This window comes from Salmo salar, chromosome ssa18 (assembly GCF_905237065.1).
Source record: "Salmo salar chromosome ssa18, Ssal_v3.1, whole genome shotgun sequence".
Taxonomy (NCBI): Eukaryota; Metazoa; Chordata; class Actinopteri; order Salmoniformes; family Salmonidae; genus Salmo; species Salmo salar.
In genome coordinates, this window is record NC_059459.1 from 18,429,313 (window position 1) to 18,453,571 (window position 24,259).

General features: G+C 41.5%; 1 protein-coding gene across 2 annotated transcripts; it reads right to left on the minus strand.

Annotated features, from left to right (window-relative positions):
* Positions 1 to 5,164: 5,164 nt before the first annotated feature.
* Positions 5,165 to 23,988, minus strand: clm1 (CMRF35-like molecule 1). Of its 2 annotated transcripts, none has more exons than XM_014154465.2 (10): positions 23,817 to 23,988; positions 11,817 to 12,128; positions 11,263 to 11,592; positions 10,321 to 10,369; positions 8,524 to 8,612; positions 8,326 to 8,366; positions 6,471 to 6,539; positions 5,810 to 5,875; positions 5,609 to 5,659; positions 5,165 to 5,449 (listed from the first exon to the last, which is right to left on the minus strand). In XM_014154465.2, the coding sequence occupies exons 1-9, from the start codon at positions 23,872 to 23,874 to the stop codon at positions 5,609 to 5,611; spliced, it is 1,065 nt and encodes a 354-aa protein (XP_014009940.1). In that variant the 5' UTR covers positions 23,875 to 23,988; the 3' UTR covers positions 5,165 to 5,449.
* Between the last annotated feature and the right edge of the window lie 271 nt (positions 23,989 to 24,259).

The window sequence follows — 24,259 nt, forward strand, 5'->3', positions numbered from 1 at the left end:
TAATCATAATGAAACATAAGAAACTGAAAAATCACCAGCCTTGGTTTAGGCGAAAACCAAGAAGGCAGAATCACTTTCCTTAAAGGGTAGGTAGCATAAACCTAACAACATGTAACATATGGATTTGCAAGTCCCAATGCAAAGATACACCTCACTCTTCTATTTTTCGAGTTATTACATAAAACTGATCAGAATGCGGAGTCATAGCAGAAAAAACATTGTCGGGTGTGATGCAATAGGGAGGACCCAGAAAACCAGCCTATTCCCTATAATGTAAACTCCACCAGAAATAACTTTAAATGTATAACTTTTGCACTCATGACTATTGGTTTCAATTTTAAACCAAATAATTTATGAATTTATTGTTACAAATCAGCTTGCAAGGTTGCTAGCAAACTAGCCTGCCAGCGTTATCGCTACGAGCCTGCTAAAGTTACGTAAGCACTGCGTGAGTCAGCCAGTTGCTGTCAACACCTAGTTTACCACTACGTTAAAGTAAACCAACATTTTGGAAATACATAATGCTATCAAATAATGTTACCGGTATATGCAGTTATCATAGCCAGCAAGCCAGCCAGCCAGCTAAAGTGAGTTATGTTTGCCTGCTAGCTAGGCTAGCAACCTAACTAGCCTAGCTAGTCAACCACCACATAGCTAAGTAGTAAGCCAGAGAATAACTAGTCTAGTATTAATGAGGTTGTAATCAGAGAGTATATGTTGGAGATCCTTGGTTTCATCCCATCCTAAATTGGTTTAGACATGATTATTCTGCTCCCTGGCTGAGTATAGAGAGAAATATGGTGTTTTCTATGGGAAGAGGTGGTCTTCACTGACATGCAGTGCATTCGGAAAGTATTCAGACCCCTTGACTTTTTCCACATGTTACGTTACAACCTTATTCTAAACTGTATTAAATCGTTTTTTTCCCCCTCAAATCTACACACAATACCCCATAATGACAAAGCTAAAACAGGTTGTTAGAAATGTTTGCAAATGTATTAAACATGTAAATATCACATTTACATAAGTATTCAGATCCTTTACTCAGTGCTTTGTTGAAGCACCTTTGGCAGCGATTAGAGCCTTGAGTCTTCTTGGGTATGACACTACAAGCTTGGCACACCTGTATTTTGGGAGTTTCTTCCATTCTTCTCTGTAGATCCTCTCAAGCTCTGTCACGTTGGATGGGGAGCGTTGCTGCACAGCTATTTTTAGGTCTCTCCAAAGATGTTCAATTGGGTTCAAATCCAGGCTCTGGCTGGGCCCCTCAAGGACATTCAAAGACTTGTCCCGAAGCTACTCCTGCATTGTCTTGGCTGAATGCTTAGGGTCGTAATCCTGTTGGAAGGTTAACCTTCATCCCAGTCTGAGGTCCTGAGCACTCTGGAGCAGGTTTTCATCAAGGATCTCTCTGTACTTTGCTCCATTCATCTTTGCCTCGATCGTGACTAGTCTCCAAATCCCTACCGCTGAAAAACATCCCCACAGCATGATGCTGCCACCACCATGCTTCACCGTAGGGATGGTGCCAGGTTTCCTCCAGATGTAACGCTTGGCATTCAGGCCAAAGAGTTCAATCTTGGTTTCATCAGACCAGAGAGTTTCTCATGGTCTGAGAGTCTTTAGGTACCTTTAAGGCAAACTCCAAGCGGGCTGTCATGTGCCTTTTACTGATGAGTGGCTTCCCTCTGGCCACTCTACCATAAAGGCCTGATTGGTGGAGTGCTGCAGAGATGGTTGTCCTTCTGGAGGCTTCTCTTATTTCCACAGAGGAAATCTAGAGCTCTGTCAGATTGACCATCGGGTTTTTGGTCACCTCCCTGACCAATGCCCTTCTCCACGATTGCTCAGTTTGGCCGGGCGGCCAGCTTTAGGAAAAGTCTTGGTGGTTTCAAACTTCTTCAATTTAAGAATGATGGAGGGCACTGTGTTCTTGGGGACATAATGTCAACTGGGGGACATAATATAGACAGGTGTGTTCCTTTCCAAATCATGTCCAATCAATAGAATTTACCACAGGTGGACTCCAATCAAGTTATAGAAACATCTCAAGGATGATCAATGGAAACAGGCTGCGCCTGAGCTCAATTTCGAGACTCATCGCAAAGGTTCTGAATACTTATATAAATAAGGTATTTCTGTTTTCATTTTTAATCAATTTGATAAAAAAATCTATAAACCTGTTTTTGCTTTTTCAGTATGGGGTATTGTGTGTAGATTGCTTAGGATTTTTTTTATTCAATCCATTTTACAATAAGACTGTAAAGTAACAAAATGTGGACGAATGTAAGAGATCTGAATAATTTCCGAAGGCAAAACTGCGCTTTGGTCCTATTCATGCTCACACAATTTCTATTTGGTGCAACATTTTTAAACAATGTAAGTAGCTGGGAATCAAAATGGCATACCACACTCCAATGTTTTACAATAACGCCTTGCGATATTGAGGGTGGCCTTTTGCATCCCCTCAATAGTCCAAACGTGAGATCTGTACCCTTATCAATATCATGGACAGTAATGATTTGACTAATATCCCAAGATTTGAAAGACACACACATTAACAGGCAAATCCTTTTTTCTACTGTATATTTACAACTTAGGTCAGCTATGCTGGCCTATGGAGTCCCTTGGGAAACCAAACTACCGAACCATCCAATGATGGGATATATAAATTAATTATCTTAGCTTCTGAAAGGACTGATCTCTATTATATATAAACAACTTTTGGAAAACGAATATCCTGAGCTAGCAATTAAAAAGGTATTGTCCACAGATCTAATTTCATTTGAACAACCCTTTAACTGGAACAGAATATGAAAAAATATGACCTTGGCATCCCGTAATCCGAGCATCAATTTATACATTTGGAAGTCAGTTGACAGACTGCATTTAACACCAAGGAAACATTTTACGATGAAGTTATCCCCAACTCCCAGCTGTTCATTATGTCCCCGAAATCAGGTAGGCACATTCCTCCATATGATGTGGGAGTGCCCTGCAGTTAAATACTTTTTGGGCAAAGTTACAAAATTCCTTTTGAAGTGCATGAATGTAAATATTCAATGCTTTGCGTCTATTATGTTACTTAACGATGATAGCTCCTTGAATTTCTCAATCAAGCAACGATTACTGCTTGCAGGCATCATTGCCGCAAAAAAAAGATGTTGGCTCTTAGATGGCACTTACCTCACTCTCTCCCAATTCACCAGTGGATACAGTTACTATTAGAAGTTATAACATTAGAATTATCGACAGCGAGACTGAATGGTGCTAGTCAAGGAACAATTGAGGCCTGGAAAAATGTACTTGACTCAGAAGAGAATAATCTCAGCTAAAGCCCAACACATACAAGAAAACAATCCATAAAGCCCAACATATACATACAAACAATATATACACTGAACAAAAATATGAATGCAACATGCAACAATTTTTAAATATTTTATTTAGTTACAGTTCATGTAAGCAAATCAGTCAATTTAAATAAATGCATTAGGCCCTGATCTATGGTTTTCACAAGATTGGGAATACAGATGCATCTGTTGGCCATGGACACCTTAAAAAAAAGTTAGGGGCGTGGATCAGAAAAGCAGTCAGTATCTGGTGTGACCACTGTTACGTCCCCCAGTTTCTGTGTTGTAGTTCGTGTACTTGTGAGTGTGTGTTTCAGGAAATGGCTTCCTGAAATTCTCCCTAAGCAGCTGATTGGTCGGCCCCCATTGATGATTTGCGAGCTGACCCCGCCCCCTCGTCAGGACGAACCTGTCTTCAATTACTGACTCCGTCTGAAGCAATATAAGCCAGTAGTCTGTTGCTCAGAAGTGCCCCAGATAATTGCTGAGAGAGAGGAGGCTGATGGTGCAGGGTCATTATGTTGGTTGTTGCGAACAGATTTGGTATGTTCTGTGTTTGTTTGTTGCTCAGTCAGATAGAGCTTACTTAATATCCTGTGTTTCTCAGGTTTTTTTTGTGAAATAGTTTGTATTATTGTGTTTCATTGGTTCCCAGGGGGGAAGGCACCTAGGGAGTGCTTAGGCAAGAGGCCCGCGGGCATACATAACCTGTAGTATTCACTGTCTATGCACACTAGGTAAGACCTGGGTGGACCACTCCCTGTATTTTGGTTAGTGCACCAGATGGTGTTAGGTAGGCAGGTAAGGTAGGAGATTGGGCTTTGATATTTACTTTCTTTGCTTTGGTTCCGTCCAGCCCCCTTTCCCCCAAATTACCGTATAATGGAATAAATTCCTTGTAAACGGTAATTCTCTGCCTTTTGTCATCCTTACTCACACCTATAGTCCCATACCTCTTTCACACCACGTTGAGTTGTAGCAAGGTGTTGCACATGCCTCTAGGAAGAGGGAAAGCAACAACCACCATTTGTCTCATGCAGCGTGACACATATCCTTCACATAGGTTTGATCAGGCTGATTGTGCCATGTTGTCTCAGTCCTGTTCAATGGCTGTGCAAAGTTGCTGGAACTGGAACATGCTGTCGTACATGTCGATCCAGAGTATCCCAAACATGCTCAATGGGTGACATGTCTGCGTATGCAGGCCATAGAAGAACTGGGACGTGTGTGTATATTTGTATTGGAGGTGTGGGATTGGATGGATACATGTTGGGACTGGGTGTGGTTTAGAGAATAGGATGGGATGTTGGGGCTGTAGGCCCACTTTCTTTTGTTTTCTGTACCTGTTTACATTTGAATTTATTATCACTTACTGTATTTCTTTTTTTTGTGCTATTTTGAGTGGCAGCCTACATGTACGTTTGAAATGGATAATGTACCTGTAACCCCCCCCCCAACAAAAAAACAAAATAACAATGTGGTCCTCCCAAAAATAACACATCACATAGCAACGGCTGTGACTGTCTTGTAGACCTGGGCCATATGTATCAAGCGCCTCAGAGTACGAGTGCTGATTTAGGATAAGTTTAGCCTTAGATCACAATGAATAAGATTACATGGCCAGGGGGGACCTGATCAAGATCAGCACTGCTACTCTGAGACACTCGATACGGTCACAGATAATTGTGTTGGCATTAGAATTTAACCTACCCTCTTGTTGTGAGATGAAATTGTACTCTGCATCTAGGAAAATAGTGTATATAAGTATTTTAATCCCCTGTTAATGATGTTGTACATGCATTCATTTCAGGTAAGTTTCTTAAAGTAGTTTATTTCAGATATGAAGCATTGAAATACACATCAGTGTGTACATTAAACTTCAGAAAATCAAAAATTACACTCAATCTGCCTTTGTCTAGAATACACAATCACTGGCATAATTAAGCCAGCAGAGCCTGAACAATGGAAAAGAACAAGACTGTAATAGACAGGCATTAGTAACCAGTAACCCCCAAAGAGGTAAGAGCTAGGGAGTAAAATGGAACAAGGCCTATTTTTAATTTGGAGGGACTTCAATCAGTCTGTTCTGTTGCCTCCTGCTGGAGAGAAAGTGAACCTTCAGTTACCGGTGAACATACCAGTCGTATAGGTTACTAATAGACAACGATCAGTTTGTCAGAAGGTGCAGATAAAATGTCAAGTGCACCAATGGAAAGGAAATAGCAAACATGAAGGTTTGCAGTGATCACACTGACCTATCTTTGGTGTGCGGCCACTGTGCTGTAGACCACATCTGGTTTTGCTGCCTGCAAGAGAGGAGGAACACACAGTAATAGTTATAATGGTGATTTACAGAGCCTATATAAATTTAAGCTTCTGCCAGTAGAAACGCATACAGGCATGAAAAAGTTAGTCAAGTCATCAATGCAGTAGAGCAGCTTTTTATGTAGGCCTACATTTGGTTGGGTCTTGTTCTTGGTGACCACGGTGCTGTATGTCACTGCATCATCAGGTAATGGGTCCTGATGGTAGACGGTTACAGAGTTATTCAGATAACATTTACATCCATTTTGTATTCATTTTACATTCTACAATACATCAGGGCTGTCAATTCAAGTTCTGCTTCTCAAGACAGAAAAATACTATAGAAGACCAGCAGTGTGTATGTGTTTATTGCTGCTTAGGAATCACAGTGCTGTAGAAGTCACCATGGCTCTCAGGGTTTAGGCCCTGTGGGATGGAGGAGAGCGAGCAACATGATCTCATCCACTCAGAGAGGGGGTTAGTTGGGTTGCAGAGGGTTTAGATTGGGTTGGAGGGGGTTGGGTTGAGTTTGATGGGTGTTTAGTTGGGTTGCAGAGGGTTGGGTTGGAGGAGGTTGGGTTGAGTTTGATGGGGGTTTAGTTGGGTTGCAGAGGGTTTAGGTTGGGTTGAGTTTGATAGGGGTTTAGTTGGGTTGCAGAGGGTTTAGGTTGGGTTGGAGGGGGTTGGGTTGAGTTTGATGGGGGTTTAGTTGGGTTGCAGAGGGTTTAGGTTGGGTTGAGTTTGATAGGGGTTTAGTTGGGTTGCAGAGGGTTGGGTTGGAGGGGGGTTGGGTCAAAGAGGTTAGGTTTTTACCTGTTGTGCTGTTCTTCTGGTGTGACTCACAGTGCTGTAGGTAATGTTCTGCTCAGAGTCAGCAGACTGCTGAAAGAATGAAACACAAACCTTGTTAAAACCTGTTGGGGTTAGGGGGCAGTATTTTCACGGCCGGATGAAAAACGTACCCAATTTAAACAGGTTACTACTCTGGCCCAGAAAATAGAATATGCATATTATTAGTAGATTTGGATAGAAAACACTCTGGCGTTTCTAAAACTGTTTGAATGGTGTCTGTGAGTATAACAGAACTCATATGGCAGGCAAAATCCTGAGAAAAATTGAATCAGGAAGTGGGAGAAATTAGAAATGTAGTTTTTCTTTTGAATCCCTTGAAAAACTACAGTGACATAGGATTTACATTGCACCTCCTAACTCTTCCATTGGCTGTCAACAATCTTTAGGAACTGGTTTCATCCGTCACCTGTTACCGGGCAGAAAATTGTGGCTCAGTCAATCACTGGCCAGTTAGAGGACAGGTGTCTTATGACGCGCGTGCACGTGACTTCGTTGTTTTTTATTTTTCTTCTGGGATGAATACCTATTGCCCGGTTGTAAAATTATTGCAATTTTACATTAAAAAATACACTAAAGGATTGATAGTAAACATCGTTTGACGTGTTTCTACAAAGGGTAATGGAACTTTTGACCATTTCGTCTATGGATTTGCGTCCACGCCACATGGCATTGTAAAGTGTTCTGGATGGGTCAACAAAACGGACGTATTTGGACATAAATGATGGACTTTGCAGAACAAATGAACATTTCTTGTGGAAGTGGGTGCCCTTCCGAGTGCATTCCGCTGAAGATCAGCAAAGGTAAGAAAATATTTCGAACATATTTTTAGAGATTTGTCGACGCCGTGGTTGTAGGCTAACTGTATAGCTTAGCATTGAAGGCTAAGTTCTGTACTCAGAATATTGATATGTGCTTTTTCCGTAAAGTTATTTTGAAATCTGACAAAGTGGTTGCATAAAGGAGTAGATTATCTCTAATTCTTTAAATAATTGTTATACATTTTGTCAACATTTGAGTTCTTCTGTAAATTAAATGTGCCTATTCACCGGGGGAGTTATGGGGAGAAAACATTTTCTGAACGTCACGCGCCAATGTAGAAATTGGGTTTTTGGATATAAATATGAACTTCATCGAACAAAAAAATGCATGTCTAACATGATGTCCTAGGAGTGTCATCTGATGAAGATTGTCAGAGATTAGTGCTTAATTTTAGCTGTATATCTGGTTTTGTGATGGCTATCCGTGCTTGGATAGGTGCTATGCTAAAATAATCTAATGTTTTGCTTTCACCGTAAAGCCTTTTTGAAATCGGACAATGTGATTGGATTAACGAGTAGAGTATCTTTAAAATGCCGTATAATACTTGAATTTTAATTTTGAGATTATTATGATTTTTTTTTTCGCGCCATGCTATCTCACTGGTTGTTGTCCAACCAATCCCTTTAGCGGGATTGTATCTCGAAGGGGTCCTCAAAAACTTGTTTTTTTTACGACAGAAGGATGTTGCACACATGTATATTGACACATGAATTTGCAGTTTCAATGTACTCTAATGAATGTACAAAATGTGTTATCATTCAAGTGTCAGGAGTTGTGGTGAGGGATTTGAGGAAGTCAAATATGCATACTCAGTGCATGACTAAATTGAGAAACCCAGTTCTCTATAAACTGTTTAACTTAATATTCTTGAGTCCAGTAAACCTAAGAGATCGGGTTGATAATTGAGACCTTTTATGACTATCAACCAAAGAGAGCCCTAGAATATCAAAAAGTGGAAGGTACAGATGAGTGAGAAGATAACATGATCATAGCTTACTACTGGGGTGTTTGGTGGTTGGTCCTTTGCCTTCTTGTCCTCTGAAATAAACAAAAGAGGATGACCGTACTAATGATCTTTGATGTCAAACCTTTCATGTGTAGTAGCAACAACTGTCGTGTATTTATAATATTCCGCAAATGACATTAGTCATTATTATTATTGTTTTAATCAATTTTCATTAAAACAAATACTTACTATGTTTTCTGAATATCTTCAATGTGACCAAGGTACCAACTATCAACACCACCAACAGGCTCAGAGGAATGACCAGGACTACCAGCAAACTGGAATATAATATGCAATCAAATAGAATATATAGATAATCACAGTCATTGATCTACATGTCATAGGCATAATGTTTTTGCACTGTTGCGACAGAGTAGAAATACTTTATAGCCAATCATGGTCTGAACACATTAGCTTCAGGAAGTAAGGAATAAGGAACTTTACCAAAAGAGGGAGGAGAAGAGAATGCCACAAATGCTTAAGTATGTCACAATACACACACAAAGATTTCTAACCATGGGGAAGTGGTAAAGCAAAGTGTTTTTTGTTTTGTATACACTTTTATCCATTGCCCCCACACCCTTACAGTATCACCAACCATTTGGATGAATATTACATTTGTCATTTAGCAGACGCTCTTATCCAGAGCGACTTACAGAAGCAATTAGGGTTAATTGCCTTGCTCAACGGCACATCAACAGATTTTTCTGACTAGGGGATTTGAACCACCGTCCTTCCGTTTAGTACTGGCCCAAAGCTACCTGCCACCAATGTTCCATATAAGCTGCACACAGCTCCCCCACAGAAGAAATATCAGCCTCCACAGAGAAGCAGGAGATTGAACTTCACTCAACTTTCACAAGTCTTCTTTGTTAACACTATAAACGATTCCCTTTACTGTGGGAATTCAATCGAATCAATGCAATATTAGCCAATTTCATTGCAACATACTGAAGCAAAAAAGAACTTTGCAATACTTAGTATGCAAAACTAACTATGCAAGAGATTTTGTTGTAGGCAGAATGCATCGGAGTAGGATTCTATTGCATTGACAGGCACAACTCAGGCCCATACTCTACAGACCGGTGCACCATAACCAATAAGATCTGCAGTAGGCCTATATGCAAATAGACCACTGCCATATATAGATTTGTGCCATTCACTTTGAACTGGACTGTTTTACAGCATGAGCTATTATTATGTGTTTTGAGATCAAACCAAGAGCTGTATGTAGCCATGTGTTCACATTTGTTCATATTATTTTCTAGTTAGTGAGTTACTAGCCTAACTATAGATAATTTGTATTCGGTAATGTGGGAGTGACTGCTTCCTACAAGAGCACAAAACGTGTACATTTCTAACCATCTTTGAAAAACAAGTCAGGTAAAGAGCTTTTTTTATGTCTTAATTTTGTATTTTGAGAGAGACTTGAATAAGCTAAGTTGCTAATATGCAGAGGGTAGCATAATTTGTCTCATTCTCTGTAATAATGGTATGTGAATAATAATTAATTGTATTTTGTATAGAGGTTTCTTGCATCAAACAACACAACAAAATGTTCAGTCATCTCCTTGTCTGAAGGACAATGGATAATTAATGTCAAGCCCTGCATGTTTTTTTTCAAAAGTCTCATGGAATGTAGGCCTACATTGAACACCAGACATTGGATGCTACTGTAGGCTGAAGGAAATAACTGCTATTTCCATGTTAAAATGTTATCTGAGCCATAGTTTTTGATGGTAGGCCACTCTGTTAGGCCTACAGTATGATCAAATAGCCACAGTAGCCTACTTGGCCACTGTTAAAACAGTAAATTAAAGCAGGTACAGCCTCAGTGTTCACAGTAAACATACGCTGGAAGTTGCACAGAATTTTCACAAAGTTCAAGTTTGCACTCAGCAGACCTGACATTTTCTCAGTGCTTAAACATTTTTCGAGGGAACATTTTCTGCTGCCCCTGTTAAAGTGAGGAGACTGAATACTGACCTCTGGATCCTTTCCTGTCGCTTCTCGTCAGTTCCCCCATTGTTCTGGTCTGTAACAGAATGGGTGAATGTTTCCTGAGAAGTGTTACTCAGCACCTGTTAGTGAAGTTTAGTAAATGGTTGGAGCTTTTGTCGCTGTGAGAAGCTACAATAAGTAGCTCCAATAAACTGACTGGTGTACAATTTAGATTTATATGATTAAAACCAGGTAACTGGAATGTTGATTAGCTAATCTATATAATGCTTTCTTAGCTTGTGATTGACACATGCGTTAAAATTAAATTCCTTGAATTTTCAGTATTAATTTCAAATCTAGGTGGTAGATATGATGAAACAGTTTTATAAAGATTGTTCCATTTCTTAATGATCTTTAACATGACTGACAGGATAATCTCAAGAGAATGTGTGGTCAAAAGATTTCCACTTTGGGGCCTCTTGAGTGGCGCAGCGGTCTAAGGCACTGCATCGCAGTGCTAGAGGCGATGATACAGACCCGGGTTTATTCCCTGGCTGTCCCATAGGACGGTGCGCAATTGACCTAGCATCGTCCGGGTTAGGGAAGGGTTTGGCCGTGGGGGCTTTACATGGCTCATCGCACCCTAGCAACTCCTTGTGGCGGGCCGGGTGCCTGCAGGCTGACCCTGGTCGCCAGATGAGCGGTGTTTCCTCCAACACATTAGTGCGGCTGGCTTCCGGGTTAAGCTGGCGGGTGTTAAGAAGCGCGGTTAGGCGGTTCATGTTTCGGAGGACGCATGACTCCACCTTCGCCTCTCCCAAGCCCTTTGGGGAGTTGCAGCGATGAGACAAGATCGAAATTGTGAAGAAAAAAGCAAAATACAATATATATATATTTCCACTTTGTTTCAGAAATGTTCCTTAATCTCTGACACTGGATGAATAAACGGGACTCATACTTGGTTATATGGGATTGCTCTGTACTTACTTGTGATGGTGGTGTTACTCTGTGTTGTGGTTGGTTGACTAACAGTGATATGAACAGGTATCTGTAGATCTCCAACTGCACACCAGTACCAGCCAGTGTTCTTAATTTTTAGTTGACTCATTGTTACGATCATGACTTTTTTTCCATTGGCAAGAATCCGCTTTATTTCTACTGATGCTCCATCTAAATTCCCAACACTCCTCTCCATGCAAGAGCCACCCAGCCTGCACCAGCAGAAACCTCCAGAGTTACTATAGTTACAATTGACAGTGACACTCTGTCCTTCAACTCCAGTCACATGTTGTTGGTCCACATAGAGTCCTGCAGTACCTGCACAATGAATGGATTTGAAGGGTCAACATTTGTGTGAATGTCAAACAATCCCCATACAGAGTACATGTTCGGTCATTTTAAAAAGGTAAATCTAGATCAGAAAACACAAATGGTTTAAACAGAATTATGAGGCCAGATGCTCATCTAAACTAACCAATTTTACATGGTATTACTAAACTCAGTAGATGGTATTTTAATGATCAGAAAGGTAAGGATCTCACCTGTGGAAACTGACAGATATAGATGTGTGGTGTCACCTTTCTCCACAGCACCCCAGAAATATCCAGAGACCCCTAGTTGCAGATTCTTCATGGTCACAGTGAAGACTCTTGTAGTAACATTATCAGCGATGGACAACCAATTAGATGCACTCTGAGAGTCAGTACGTATTAGAGTAGAGCAAAAATGGAAAAAATATCCACTACACCAGTATTTCACATGTTTTTCAGAGCCATGATGATAGAGACATGGGATGGTGATGGAGCCTCCTTCACTTACAGACACATGACTCACTGTGGACACACCGTGAATACCTGTAGACACAACAGAAAATACATATATAGATACTTTAATTTACCCAGCTGCTCAAGAGTCCCACCAGATGATCAGCCAAACCACTTGACACAATGTATACATTTGTGACCTCTGGAGAAAAATGAGTGATACTGTCGTTGTCACACTATGTGTTTGTGACACCAGAGAAGACGGAGACATGTTAGTGCTGATGTTGTCACACCCAAATCCAGCCATGAGAACATAACACTTTGACCATTAAACTCATATTTAGCTTTGACACCCCTAAACTATGGAGACAATCTCTAGTTTCAATCAGATAAAATGTGAAGTTAATGAAATAGTTATGATATACTGTAACTTTGACTGGATGGTTGTTCTGATATCTACTGTAGTACAATGTTGACAAAAAATGTTTGTGCAAAATATGTTACTGACACTTTTGTTATTAGGTAAAAATATCCCTATTTTTTCATATTGATAGACATGAGAGCTTTTTCTTTTCTATTTCAAGAGTTCGATGGTATCTTGGGCCATGCCAAAGATGAAAAGTGGATCACTAAGCAAGAATATTACTTTATTTTCCCTGCCCACCCCAGGTTGGCGTGCTATTACATGTTACCAAAGGTTAACAAGGATCCTCATAACCCTCCTGGAAGGCCCGTCATTAACAACAATAATACAATGAAATATTACAAGAACACTAAAGTATACTTGGGGCGGCAGGAAGCCTAGTGGTTAGAGCGTTGGGCCAGTAACTGAAAGATTGCTAGATCAAATCCGAGCTGACAAGGTAAAAATCTGTCGTTCTGCCCCTGAACAAGGCAGTTTATTTTATTTAACCAGGTAAGACTGTTCCTAGGCTGTCATTGTAAATAAGAATTTGTTCTTAAAACCTGTTGGGGCTCGGGGGCAGTATTGAGACATTTTGAAAAAAATATGTGCCCATTTTTAACTGCCTCCTACACCAACTCAGAAGCTAGGATATGCATATTATTAACACATTCGGATAGAAAACACTCTGAATTTTCTAAAACAGTTTGAATGGTGTCTGTAAGTATAACAAAACTCATATTGCAGGCAAAAACCTGTGAAAAATAGATCCAAAAAAATGTGAATTTTGTGACTGTACTATTTAGTGTCATTGTTTTATAGATACCATAGTGAGAAAGGATTCATTTCGCAACACCTACGGCTTCCACTAGATGTCAACGATCTTTATAAAGTTGTTTGAAGCGTCTATGATAAACAGAGAGCAAATTAGAATCCAAGGAAGTTGACATGTCATCACTTCATTTTTTTGCGCCTGCGCATAAATCTGAGAAACGTGAGTTTGTCATCATTTTTATCTAGACATAGGATAGGTTGTGTGAAAATATTACTGATGTTTAACGTTAAAAATGGACCAAAAGATTAATGCTAAACAACATTTGACATGTTTGAACGAACATAAATAGATTATTTACTAGGTTTTTTTAGCTTTTCGGCGTGATTTTACCAGCCCCCCAACCACGTTTTGTGGGAGCATAATGAACGCTAAGTACTTGGTGTTATTTGGACATAAATTATGAACTTTGTCAAAAGAAACCACATTTGTTCCGGACCTGGAATGCCTTCCGGACCTGGGATCCTGCCTTCTGATGGAGATAATCAAAGGTAAGGGGGTATTTACAATGTTATTATCGATTTTAGATGATGCTAACTGTATAGCATAGCCTGTTGTTCTTAGCATAGCACCCCGTTTATTGCAAAATGTGATTTCCCAGTAAAGTTATTTTGAGATCTGGCCATTCGGTAGCAATTACGAGATGATAATATATTATTCTTTGAATGACAATATTATAATTTACCAATGTTGTCGAATAGTAATTTTGTTATGTTCACCGGAAGCATTTCAGAGAAGAAAAAAATCTGAATTTCACGCTACTGTAAAATGCTGTTTTTGGATATAAATATGAACTTGATGGAACAAAAAATGCATGTATTGTATAACATAATGTCCTAGGAGTGTCATCTGATGGAGATTGACAAAGGTTAGTGCATAATTCTAGCTGGTTTCTGCTTTTGGTGACGCCTGACCTTGAATTGAAAATGGATGTTTGTACTTTTGTGGCTATGTACTGTCCTAACATAATCTAACTTTATGCTTTTGCCGTAAAGCCTCTTTGAAAATCGAACAATGTGGTTAGATTAAGGAGATGTTTATCTTTTAAATTGTGTAAAATAGTTGATGGTTTGAGAAATTGAAATTATTAGATTTTTGATGTTTTGAATTTCCAGCCTTGTTAGCAATCCCGACTCGGGGTTCATTGCTAACCTGTAGCCCCAACAGGTTTTAACTGTCTTTCCTGGTTAAATAAAATAATACCACACATTCAAATAACATACAGTTGAAGTCGGAAGTTTACATGCACTTAGGTTGTAGTCAGGTTATAGTTTTGGCAAGTCGGTTAGGACATCTACTTTGTGCATGACACAAGTCATTTTTCAAACAATTGTTTACAGACAGATTATTTCCCTTATAATTTACTGTATCACAATTCTAGTGGGTCAGAAGTTTACATACAATAAGTTGACTGTGTCTTTAAACAGCTTGGAAAATTCCCGAAAATGATGTCATGGCTTCAGAAGCTTCTGATAGGCTAATTGACATCATTTGAGTCTGGTTCATCCTTGGGAGCAATTTCCAAAAGCCTGAAGGTACCACGTTCATCTGTACAAACAATAGTATGCAAGTATAAACACCATGGGACCCCGCAGCCGTCATACCGCTCAGGAAGGAGACGCGTTCTGTCTCCTAGAGATGGACATACCTTGGTGTGAAAAGTGCAAATCAATCCCAGGACAACAGCAAAGGACCTTGTGAAGATGCTGGAGGAAACAGGTAGAAAAACGTCTTTATCCACAGTAAAACGAGTCCTATATTGACATAACCTGAAAGGCCGCTCTGCAAGGAAGAAGCCACTGCTCCAAAACCGCCATAAAAAAGCCAGACTACGGTTTGCAACTGCACATGGGGACAAAGATCGTACTTTTTGGAGAAATGTCCTCTGGTCTGATGAAACAAAATATAACTTTTTGGCCATAAATGACCATCATTATGTTTGGAGGAAAAAGTGGGAGACTTACAAGCCGAAGAACACCATCCCAACCATGAAGCATGGGGGTGGCGGCATCATGGTGTGGGGGTGCTTTGCTGCAGGAGGAACTGGTGCACTTCACAATATAGATGGCATCATGAGGAAAGAAAATTATGTGGATATATTGAAGGAACATCTCAAGACATCAGTCAGGAAGTTAAAGCTTGGTCGCAAATGGGTCTTCCAAATGGACAATGACCCCAAGCATACTTCCAAAGTTGTGGCAAAATGGCTTAAGGACAACAAAGTCAAGGTATTAGAGTGGCCATCACAAAGCCCTGACCACAGTCCTATAGAGAATTTGTGGGCAGAACTGGAAAAGTGTGTGCGAGCAAGGAGGCCTACAAACCTGACTCAGTTACACCAGCTCTGTCAGGAGGAATGGGCCAAAATTCACTCATCTTATTGTGGGAAGCTTGTGGAAGCCTACCCGAAATGTTTGACCCAAGTTAAACAATTTCAAGGCAATGCTACCAAATACTAATTGAGTGTATGTAAACTTCTGACCCACTGAGAATGTGATGAAAGAAATAAAAGCTGAAATAATTAATTCTCTCTACTATTATTCTGACATTTCACATTCTTAAAATAAAGTGGTGATCCTAACTGACCTAAAACAGGGATTTTTTTACTAGGATTAAATGTCAGGAATTGTGAAAAACTGAGTTTAAGTGAATTTGGCTAAGGTGTATGTAAACTTCCGACTTCAGCTGTACTTCAAATATGTAGTGTACTTTTCTAGCATATCTTAAGTATACTATAAATATACTATCGTTACATTTCACACTTAAAGTACACTTTAAATTCATTGTTTTTTCAGTCTTGTAGTATACAACAGGTGTGTAGCAGGTAGCCTAGTGGTTAAGAGTGTTGGGCCAGTAACTGAAAGGTTGCTGGTTCAAATCCCTGAGCTGACAAAGTGAAACATCTGTTGATGTGCCCTTGAGCAAGGCACATAACCCTCATTGCTCCAGGGTCGCTGTCAATAATAGCTGAAACCACTCTCAGGGGGAGTGGGATATGCACAAACTAATTTACGATTCACTCTTGTACATGTGTGAAATAGGACACCTAATTATTAAATATACTATCAACCTTCAATACACTTTTTAAATGTGTAATTTAAATCCATTGTATTTCATTTTTTATTATACTATATGTTCACTATCATTACACTTAAACATACTCATTAAAGTTTACTTCAATTTCATATGCTTTAATTGTAATTGAGTATATTCATTCAAAATACACTTGGAGTTGTTTTTAAGTTGAAGCATCGATTTTTTTTTTTATGGAACTCTGCTTGTGAGTTATAAAGTACTATAAGGGCACGAGGCGAGACCCAGATGTTGACATGGGAGGCAGATGGTTTGAGTCTTTGATATTTATTAATAATCCAAAAGGGGTAGGCAAGAGAATGGTTGTGGACAGGCAAAAGGTCAAAATCAGTTCAGAGTCCAGGAGGTACAGTGTGGCAGACAGGCTCAAGGTCAGGGCAGGTGGGTACAGAGTCCAGAAAACAAGCAAGGGTCAAAACCGGGAGGACTAGCAAAAGAGAATAGAAAAGGCAGGAGCATAGGAAAAACACACTGGTTGACTGGGAACATACAAGACAAACGGACACAGACAGAAAACACAGGTTTAAATACCCAGGGGATAATGGGGAAGATGGGCAAAACCTGGAGGGGGTCTTGACAAGCACAAGGACAGGTGAAACAGATCAGGGTGTGACAGTACTCCCCCAGGGGCGTCACCTGGCGTCCTACACGGAGCGCATACCTGGTTGACCGGGGTGCCGGCGGTGGAAGTTAGCGATGAGGGCTGGGTCCAGGATGTCTGCAGCGGGAACCCAGCACCTCTACTCCGGGCCATAACCCTCCCAGTCAACCAGGTACTGGAAACCCCTGCCCCGCGGTCGATCTGGGCCGAGGGTATGTTGAATTGCTGCTCTTGTTCTGGGAAGAGTGGAGGCTGATACATTTACATTTACGTCATTTAGCAGACGCTCTTATCCAGAGCGACTTACAAATTGGTGCATTCACCTATAGCCACTATCCCCTACCTACATCCACCAATCACTATTCATTATATGATCAACATAAGATATAATAGGCTACTAAAATAAGGAAGTCCAAACTAATAATAACAACTAAAGCACATTCATGTAAATGCAAGCAAATGTGCATTAATATTTCTACAATAGGCGACAGTTTACTCCACTGCATCTCTGCTGATGTGCTTGAAGCTCAGGGATCGTTCATGTAGCCCAATCTCTCTGAACGTTAAAGGGACAGTTCACTCCAGAACAATGTCAGATGTTTTTATACCTAAAAAGTCAGGCTAAAAGTTATGTAGTCCATAACCAACATTTATGTAATTATATTGTATAGATGATCTTATATATAGTATGTGTAGATCCTGCTATTGTATATGCATCAGGAGAAGTCTGCAGATTCCATTCATTATTTGGTATCAGACATCTGACAGACTTTTGAGTTGTACTATCCCTTTAAGAAGTCAGAAGACCATAGTGGAAGGAGAGTGTGAACATGGTTGGTGGCAAAAAGGAGAGAGATGGTAGGAATCTAAGGAGAGAGAGAGAGCTTGAGCTAGATGTTAACCATAACCACAGATGTAGGATCAGATTACCCAACCCCCAATTCGTAACTTAAACCACGTGGTGTTAAAAAACTATCTGATCCAGTATCAGTGGTTAGAGGCACCTTCTACCCAATCCTGCTGAACACTGCACATAGGAGAGAGGGAGGTGTGTGTGGAAAGGGTCAGTTGGCAGGGTCATAGGTCAGTGCCTAAATGTCAGAGGTGAGTGTATGTGTGTGAGATGAGAAGAAGCGTTCAGGAAGTGCATGCCTCCAGGCCCTGTGTTACCTTGTTTGCATTGACTGACTGATCGACCAACCCAGCACACACACGTGCATGCACACACACAGTGTTTTATTGACTGTTATTAGATTTAGAGCTGATTTACTGACTAGATACAACAAAGCCGACTGTGGATGGCAGGCCAATGCTGTCACCATGGAAACATATGATACCCCATGGAGCACTCGAAAGGGGAGAGTCGCATGGCCGAACAGGGAAGAGTGTTCCGGGCATACTCCAGCCAAACCGGTTGTCGGCTCCAGGTAGCGGGGTTGGTCGAGACGAGACATCTTAAGGTTGTTTTCAGGTTTTGGTTTACCCACTCTGACTGGCCGTTGGATTGGGGATGGAATCCGGAGGACAGGTTGGCTGATAACCCAATAAGGGTGCAGAACACCTTGCAGAACTGAGACAAGAACTGAGGATCCCAGTCGGAGACCATGTCCACTGGGAGTTAGTGGATCCTGAAGATGTGCTGCACCATGAGCTGGCCCGTCTCTTTGGCAGAGGGTAGTTTGGTGAGAGAGATTAAATGGGCAGCCTTGGAAAACCGATCCACTACCGTCAGAATGACGGTGTTTCCATCAGACGGAGGGAGCCCAGTGACAAAGTCCAGGGAGATATGGGAACAGGGACAGGCAGTGGCTGAAGGAGGCAGGAAGGGGCTTGCCGCGGAGTCTTTGTGGGCCACCAGAAACGTTGTCGGAGGAAGGCCAGGGTTCGACGGGAACCCGGATGACAGGTAAGCCAGATGACATGAGTCCATTCCAGGACCGGACTGAATTAGGGACGAACAACTGGTTAGCCGTGCCCCCTCCAGGGACAGGCTGGGAACATTGTGCCTTGCGGACCAGGGTCTCAATACCCCGGCCCACAGCGGCCGCAAGGCATGAGGTAGAGAGGATGGTCTCGGAGTCAGAGGATGTGGCAGCGGGACTGTACAGGTGAGAGAGGGTGTCAGGTTTAACATTCTTGGACTCTGGGTGATAGGAAATGGTGAAGTTGAACCTGTTGAATAACAGAGCCCACCGGGCCTGCCTGGAGTTAAGGCGCTTGGCTGTGCGGAGATATTCCAAATACTTGTGGCCGGTCCAAACCAAAAACGGATGTTCTGCTCTTCCCAGACAGTTTCTCCACTCCTCCAGTGCCATCTTGACCACCAGGAGTTCTCGGTTACCCACGTCATAGTTTCTTTCTGCAAAGTTGAGACAATGGGAAAGGAAGGTGCCGGTCCTGGAGCTTTTGGTCCTGGACGGAACCCTGGGACAGGATAGCCCCCATTCCAATGTCAGAAGCATCGACCTCAACCACAATCTGACGGGATGGATCCAGATGGATGAGGATGGGGGCCATAGTGAACCAACGCTTCAAGTCCACAAAGGCTCTGTCAACCGCTGGGGACCATGTGAACGGTACCTTGGGAGAGGTGAGTGTCGAGAGGGGGGCCACCAGGGTGCTGTAGCCTCGAATGAAACGCCGGTAGAAATGGGCAAATCCCAGGAAACGTTGCAGCTGCACCCTGGACATAGGTTGGGGCCAATCCACTACTACTTTTACCTTTTCCGGGTCCATCTGGACATTTACTTCAGCGATGACATATCCCAGAAAGGAGAGGGTAGAACTCGCATTTCTCCGCTTTCACAAATAACTGGTTCTCCAGGAGGCGCTGAAGGACTTGTCGAACATGGAGGATGTGTTCTTGGGCAGAATGGGGAAAAAAAGGATGTTGTCAAGGTAGATGAACACGAAACATTTTAACATGTCCCGGAGCACATCGTTTACCAGGACCTGGAAGACCACGGTGCTGTTTGGTGAGTCCAAACGGCATGACCAGGTACTCATAATGTCCACTGGCAGTGTTGAAGGCTGTCTTCCACTCATCCCCTTCGCATATCTGAACCAGGTGGTAGGCATTCCGAACGTCCAGCATGAAGAAGATGGTAGCCCCCTGGAGATGTTCGAAAGTGGTAAGTGGTAAGGAGTGGTAAGGTGTAACGATTCTTGATCGTTATGTCATTAAGGCCCTGGTAGTCAATGCACAGACACAGGGTCTTGTCCTTCTTTTCCACAAAGAAAATGCCTGCGCCGGCAGAGGATGCAGACGGACGGATGCCTCCAGCAGCCAGAGAGTCCTCAATATACTCCTCCATGGCCTTGGTCGCCGGGCCAGGTAGGGAATATAGCCAACCACGAGGCGGTGTGGTGCCTGGGAGAAGGTCAGTGGCACAATCGTAGGGACGATGCGGGGGAAGAGAAGTAGCCCGTGCCTTGCTGAAGACAATCCAGGAGGTCATGGTACTCTGCGGGGATGGCAGAGAAATCCGAGGCTTGACTTAAGCCCTGAGGAGGCCGTCTCGGGGAAGGCTGTGCTGCTTTGAGGCAATGGGAATGGCAGAACGGACTCCAACCCAGGATTGAACTCGTGGTCCAGTCAATAACGGGGTTGTGTTTTTGGAGCCAAGAAAATCCCTACACAACAAGAACATGGGGGGACTCAATGAAGAGAAGCTGTATAGCCTCACTGTGATTTCCTGAAACCCACAGATTAACAGGAACAGTGCTGTGGGTAACTCTACCAATGGGTCGGCCGTCCAGTGCTCTAGCGTCCATGGGAACAGAGAGGAGTTGAGTGGGGATACCTAATTCAGAAACTAGGGTAGCGTCCTTAACTTGTTATGGATAGGGGGCAGTATCAATTTAACAGCCGGATAAAAAACGTACCAGATTTAATCTGATTATTACTCCTGCCCAGAAACTAGAATATGCATATAATTATTAGCTTTGGATAGAAAACACTCCAAAGTTTCTAAAACTGTTTGAATGGTGTCTGTGAGTATAACAGAACTCATTTGGCAGGCCAAAACCTGAGAAGATTCCAAACAGGAAGCGCCCTCTCTGACCATTTCTTGGCCTTCTTGATCATCTCTATCCAAAACAGGGGATCTCTGCTGTAACGTGACATTTTCTAACGCTCCCATAGGCTCTCAGAAGGCGCCAGAACGTTGAATGATGACTTTGCAGGCCATGGCTGAAAAACAGTAGCGCATTTGGATAGTGGTTGATCTGAGAACAATGAGAGTGGCGCAAAACGAAAACAGGGTTTCCCGGTCGGAATATTATCGCTTTTTTACGAGAAAAATCGCATAAACATTGATTTTAAACAGCGTTTGACATGCTTCGAAGTACGGTAATGGAATATTTAGATTTTTTTTGTCACGAAACGCGCCGGGCGCGTCACCCTTCTTTACCCTTCGGATAGTGTCTTGAACGCACAACAAAACGCCGCTATTTGGATATAACTATGGATTATTTGGAACCAAACCAACATTTCTTATTGAAGTAGAAGTCCTGGGAGTGCATTCTGACGAAGAACAGCAAAGGTAATCCAATTTTTCTTACAGTAAATCTGAGTTTGGTGAGTACCAAACTTGGTGGGTGTCAAAATAGCTAGCCATGATGGCCGGGCTATCTACTCAGAATATTGCAAAATGTGCTTTCACCGAAAAGCTATTTTAGAATCGGACACCGCGATTGCATAAAGGAATTCTGTATCTATAATTCTTAAAATAATTGTTATGTTTTTTGTGAACGTTTATCGTGAGTAATTTAGTAAATTCACCGGAAGTGTTCGGTGGGAATGCTAGTTCTGAACGTCACATGCTAATGTAAAAAAGCTGTTTTTTGATATAAATATGAACTTGATTGAACAAAACATGCATGTATTGTATAACATAATGTCCTAGGAGTGTCATCTGATGGAGATCGACAAAGGTTAGTGCTGCATTTAGCTGTGGTTTTGTTTTTTGTGACATTATATGCTAGCTTGAAAAATGTGTGTCTGATTATTTCTGGCTGGGTACTCTGCTGACATAATCTAATGTTTTGCTTTCGCTGTAAAGCCTTTTTGAAATCAGACAGTGTGGTTAGATAAAGGAGAGTCTTGTCTTTAAAATGGTGTAAAATAGTCATATGTTTGAAAAATGGAAGTTTTCGGATTTTTGAGGAGTTTGTATTTCACGCCACGCCTATCATCCACTAGCGGAACGTCTAGATGTAAGAGGATAAAACTCTCATCCGCCCCAGAGTCAATGAGCACCCGGAGAGACTTAGACTGGTCTCCCCACAGCAGTATCACGAAAAAAGGAGTGCGGTTGATGGGAATTGGAGGATTCCCAGTCTGACTCACCAGAGTGCTTGTACCTACTAACGAAATAGGTCTCTTAACCGGGCAGGTGGCTATATAATGTCCCGCAGCCCCACAGTACAGACAACTGTTAGAACTTAGTCTATGTGAACGGTCCCTAGGCGACAATCTAGCTCTGCCCAGTTGCATAGGTTCCGGTGTATCTGACTCACCTGTCGCCGATGATAATGCTGTACTTTTAATTACACATTACATATTACACATGACAAAAAAAACATATTGAGAAACTAAAGTTTGAAATGCCACTGGTGCACAGTTATATAAAACAATGACTTGTCACTGAGAGACTAGTCAGGATCGAGGGAAAGATGAACGGAGCAAAGTACAAAGAGATCCTTGATGAAAACCTGCTCCAGAGCACTCAAGACCTCAGACTGGGGCGAGGTTTCACCTACCAACATGACAACGACCCTAAGCACAAAGCCAAGACAATGCAGGAGTGGCTTCGGGACAAGTCTCTGAATGTCCTTGAGTGGCCCAGCCAGAGACCAGACTTGAACTCGATTGAACATCTCTGGAGAGACCTGAAAATAGCTGTGCAGCGACACTCCCCATCCAACCTTACAGAGCTTGGGAGAAACTCCCCAAATACAGGTGTGCCAAGCTTCTAGCGTCATGCCCAAAAAGACTTGAGGCTGTAATCTCTGCCGAAGATGCTTCAGCAAAGTACTGAGTAAAGTGTCTGAATACTTATGTAAAAGTAATATTTCAGTATTTTATTTTTTATACTTTTGCAAAATTTCTAAAAACCCATTTTTGCTTTGTCATTATGGGGTATTGAATGTAGATTGATGAGAGGGGGGAAAAAGCAATTAATCCATTTCAGAATAAGAATGTAACATAACAAAATGTGGAAAAAGTCAAGGAGTCTGAATAATTTCCGAATGCACTGTACACCTGTCTGTCTACCCCATTCTTTGTCACCCTGATAAAGGCTCTTGTAGCCGCAACGCGCCAGTAATCTTTTAAATTGTTGCTATATATAAGCCGTAAACAATAAAGGATTTTACATTTTTCCACTACATGAGAGTGCCTTAATTACTTCTGGAAGTTGGTTTGCAAAAAGGATTTTTTAACATTGTTTACAATCCAGCATCAACTTATTTTTGTTCTGTAGTATTTCATGCCATGATCAAAGAGCACCTCATGGTATTCAACTGTAACCAAATAAGTGCTTTATTCCTGTGTCTCTTCTTAATATGTTAGATCTCGTTTACTGGAAGTTGTATTTAAATGTGTTATGCAAAAACTAGAAAAAGATATCTGCTGAAAAATACAACTGTTCCACAAATTAAAACGGCACTCATCAATACATCTGAGCACAACATAATGAAAATATTTAATGTGACTACAATGTCAATGGACGAAGTAGAAAGAACATTACAAGTGTTATAACTTTCAGTATGTACTCAGTCTCAGTGTCTGACTTAGAGGAACTGAGTCTAATAATATCAAACAACAAAATGACTTCCCTCACTTACCTGACAGTCCAGTGAGGAAGAAAAGGATGTGCAGGACACTGAGGAGATATGGAGCCATGATTAGATGAGAGAGAAATTCTCTGGTAGCTTTTATGTTTGAATGGGTGCACTGGTGTGTGTCAGGGACCAGGGCACACAGGCAACTAACTCTACTTCCTGATCCTCATGGATATCACTTATTTAACTCTTCCTGTTTTAACGACATTGCAACCATGTGCCCTGTGCAAGACCTTGTGTAGTCAATGTTGAGCTGTTGAACCTGACCAAGGTTGATGTTAATACATATGTTGATTTATATGATAATTGCTTGTGGTTCGTTCCCCATCCTCAATACCCTGATAAAGTAATACATTTATAAACTCCTGTCCTGTGTTGGTCTGATAGTCCTTTCTGATATGAATAAGGTCCATTACTGATTACAGTTACATGAAAAATAAAGTAAT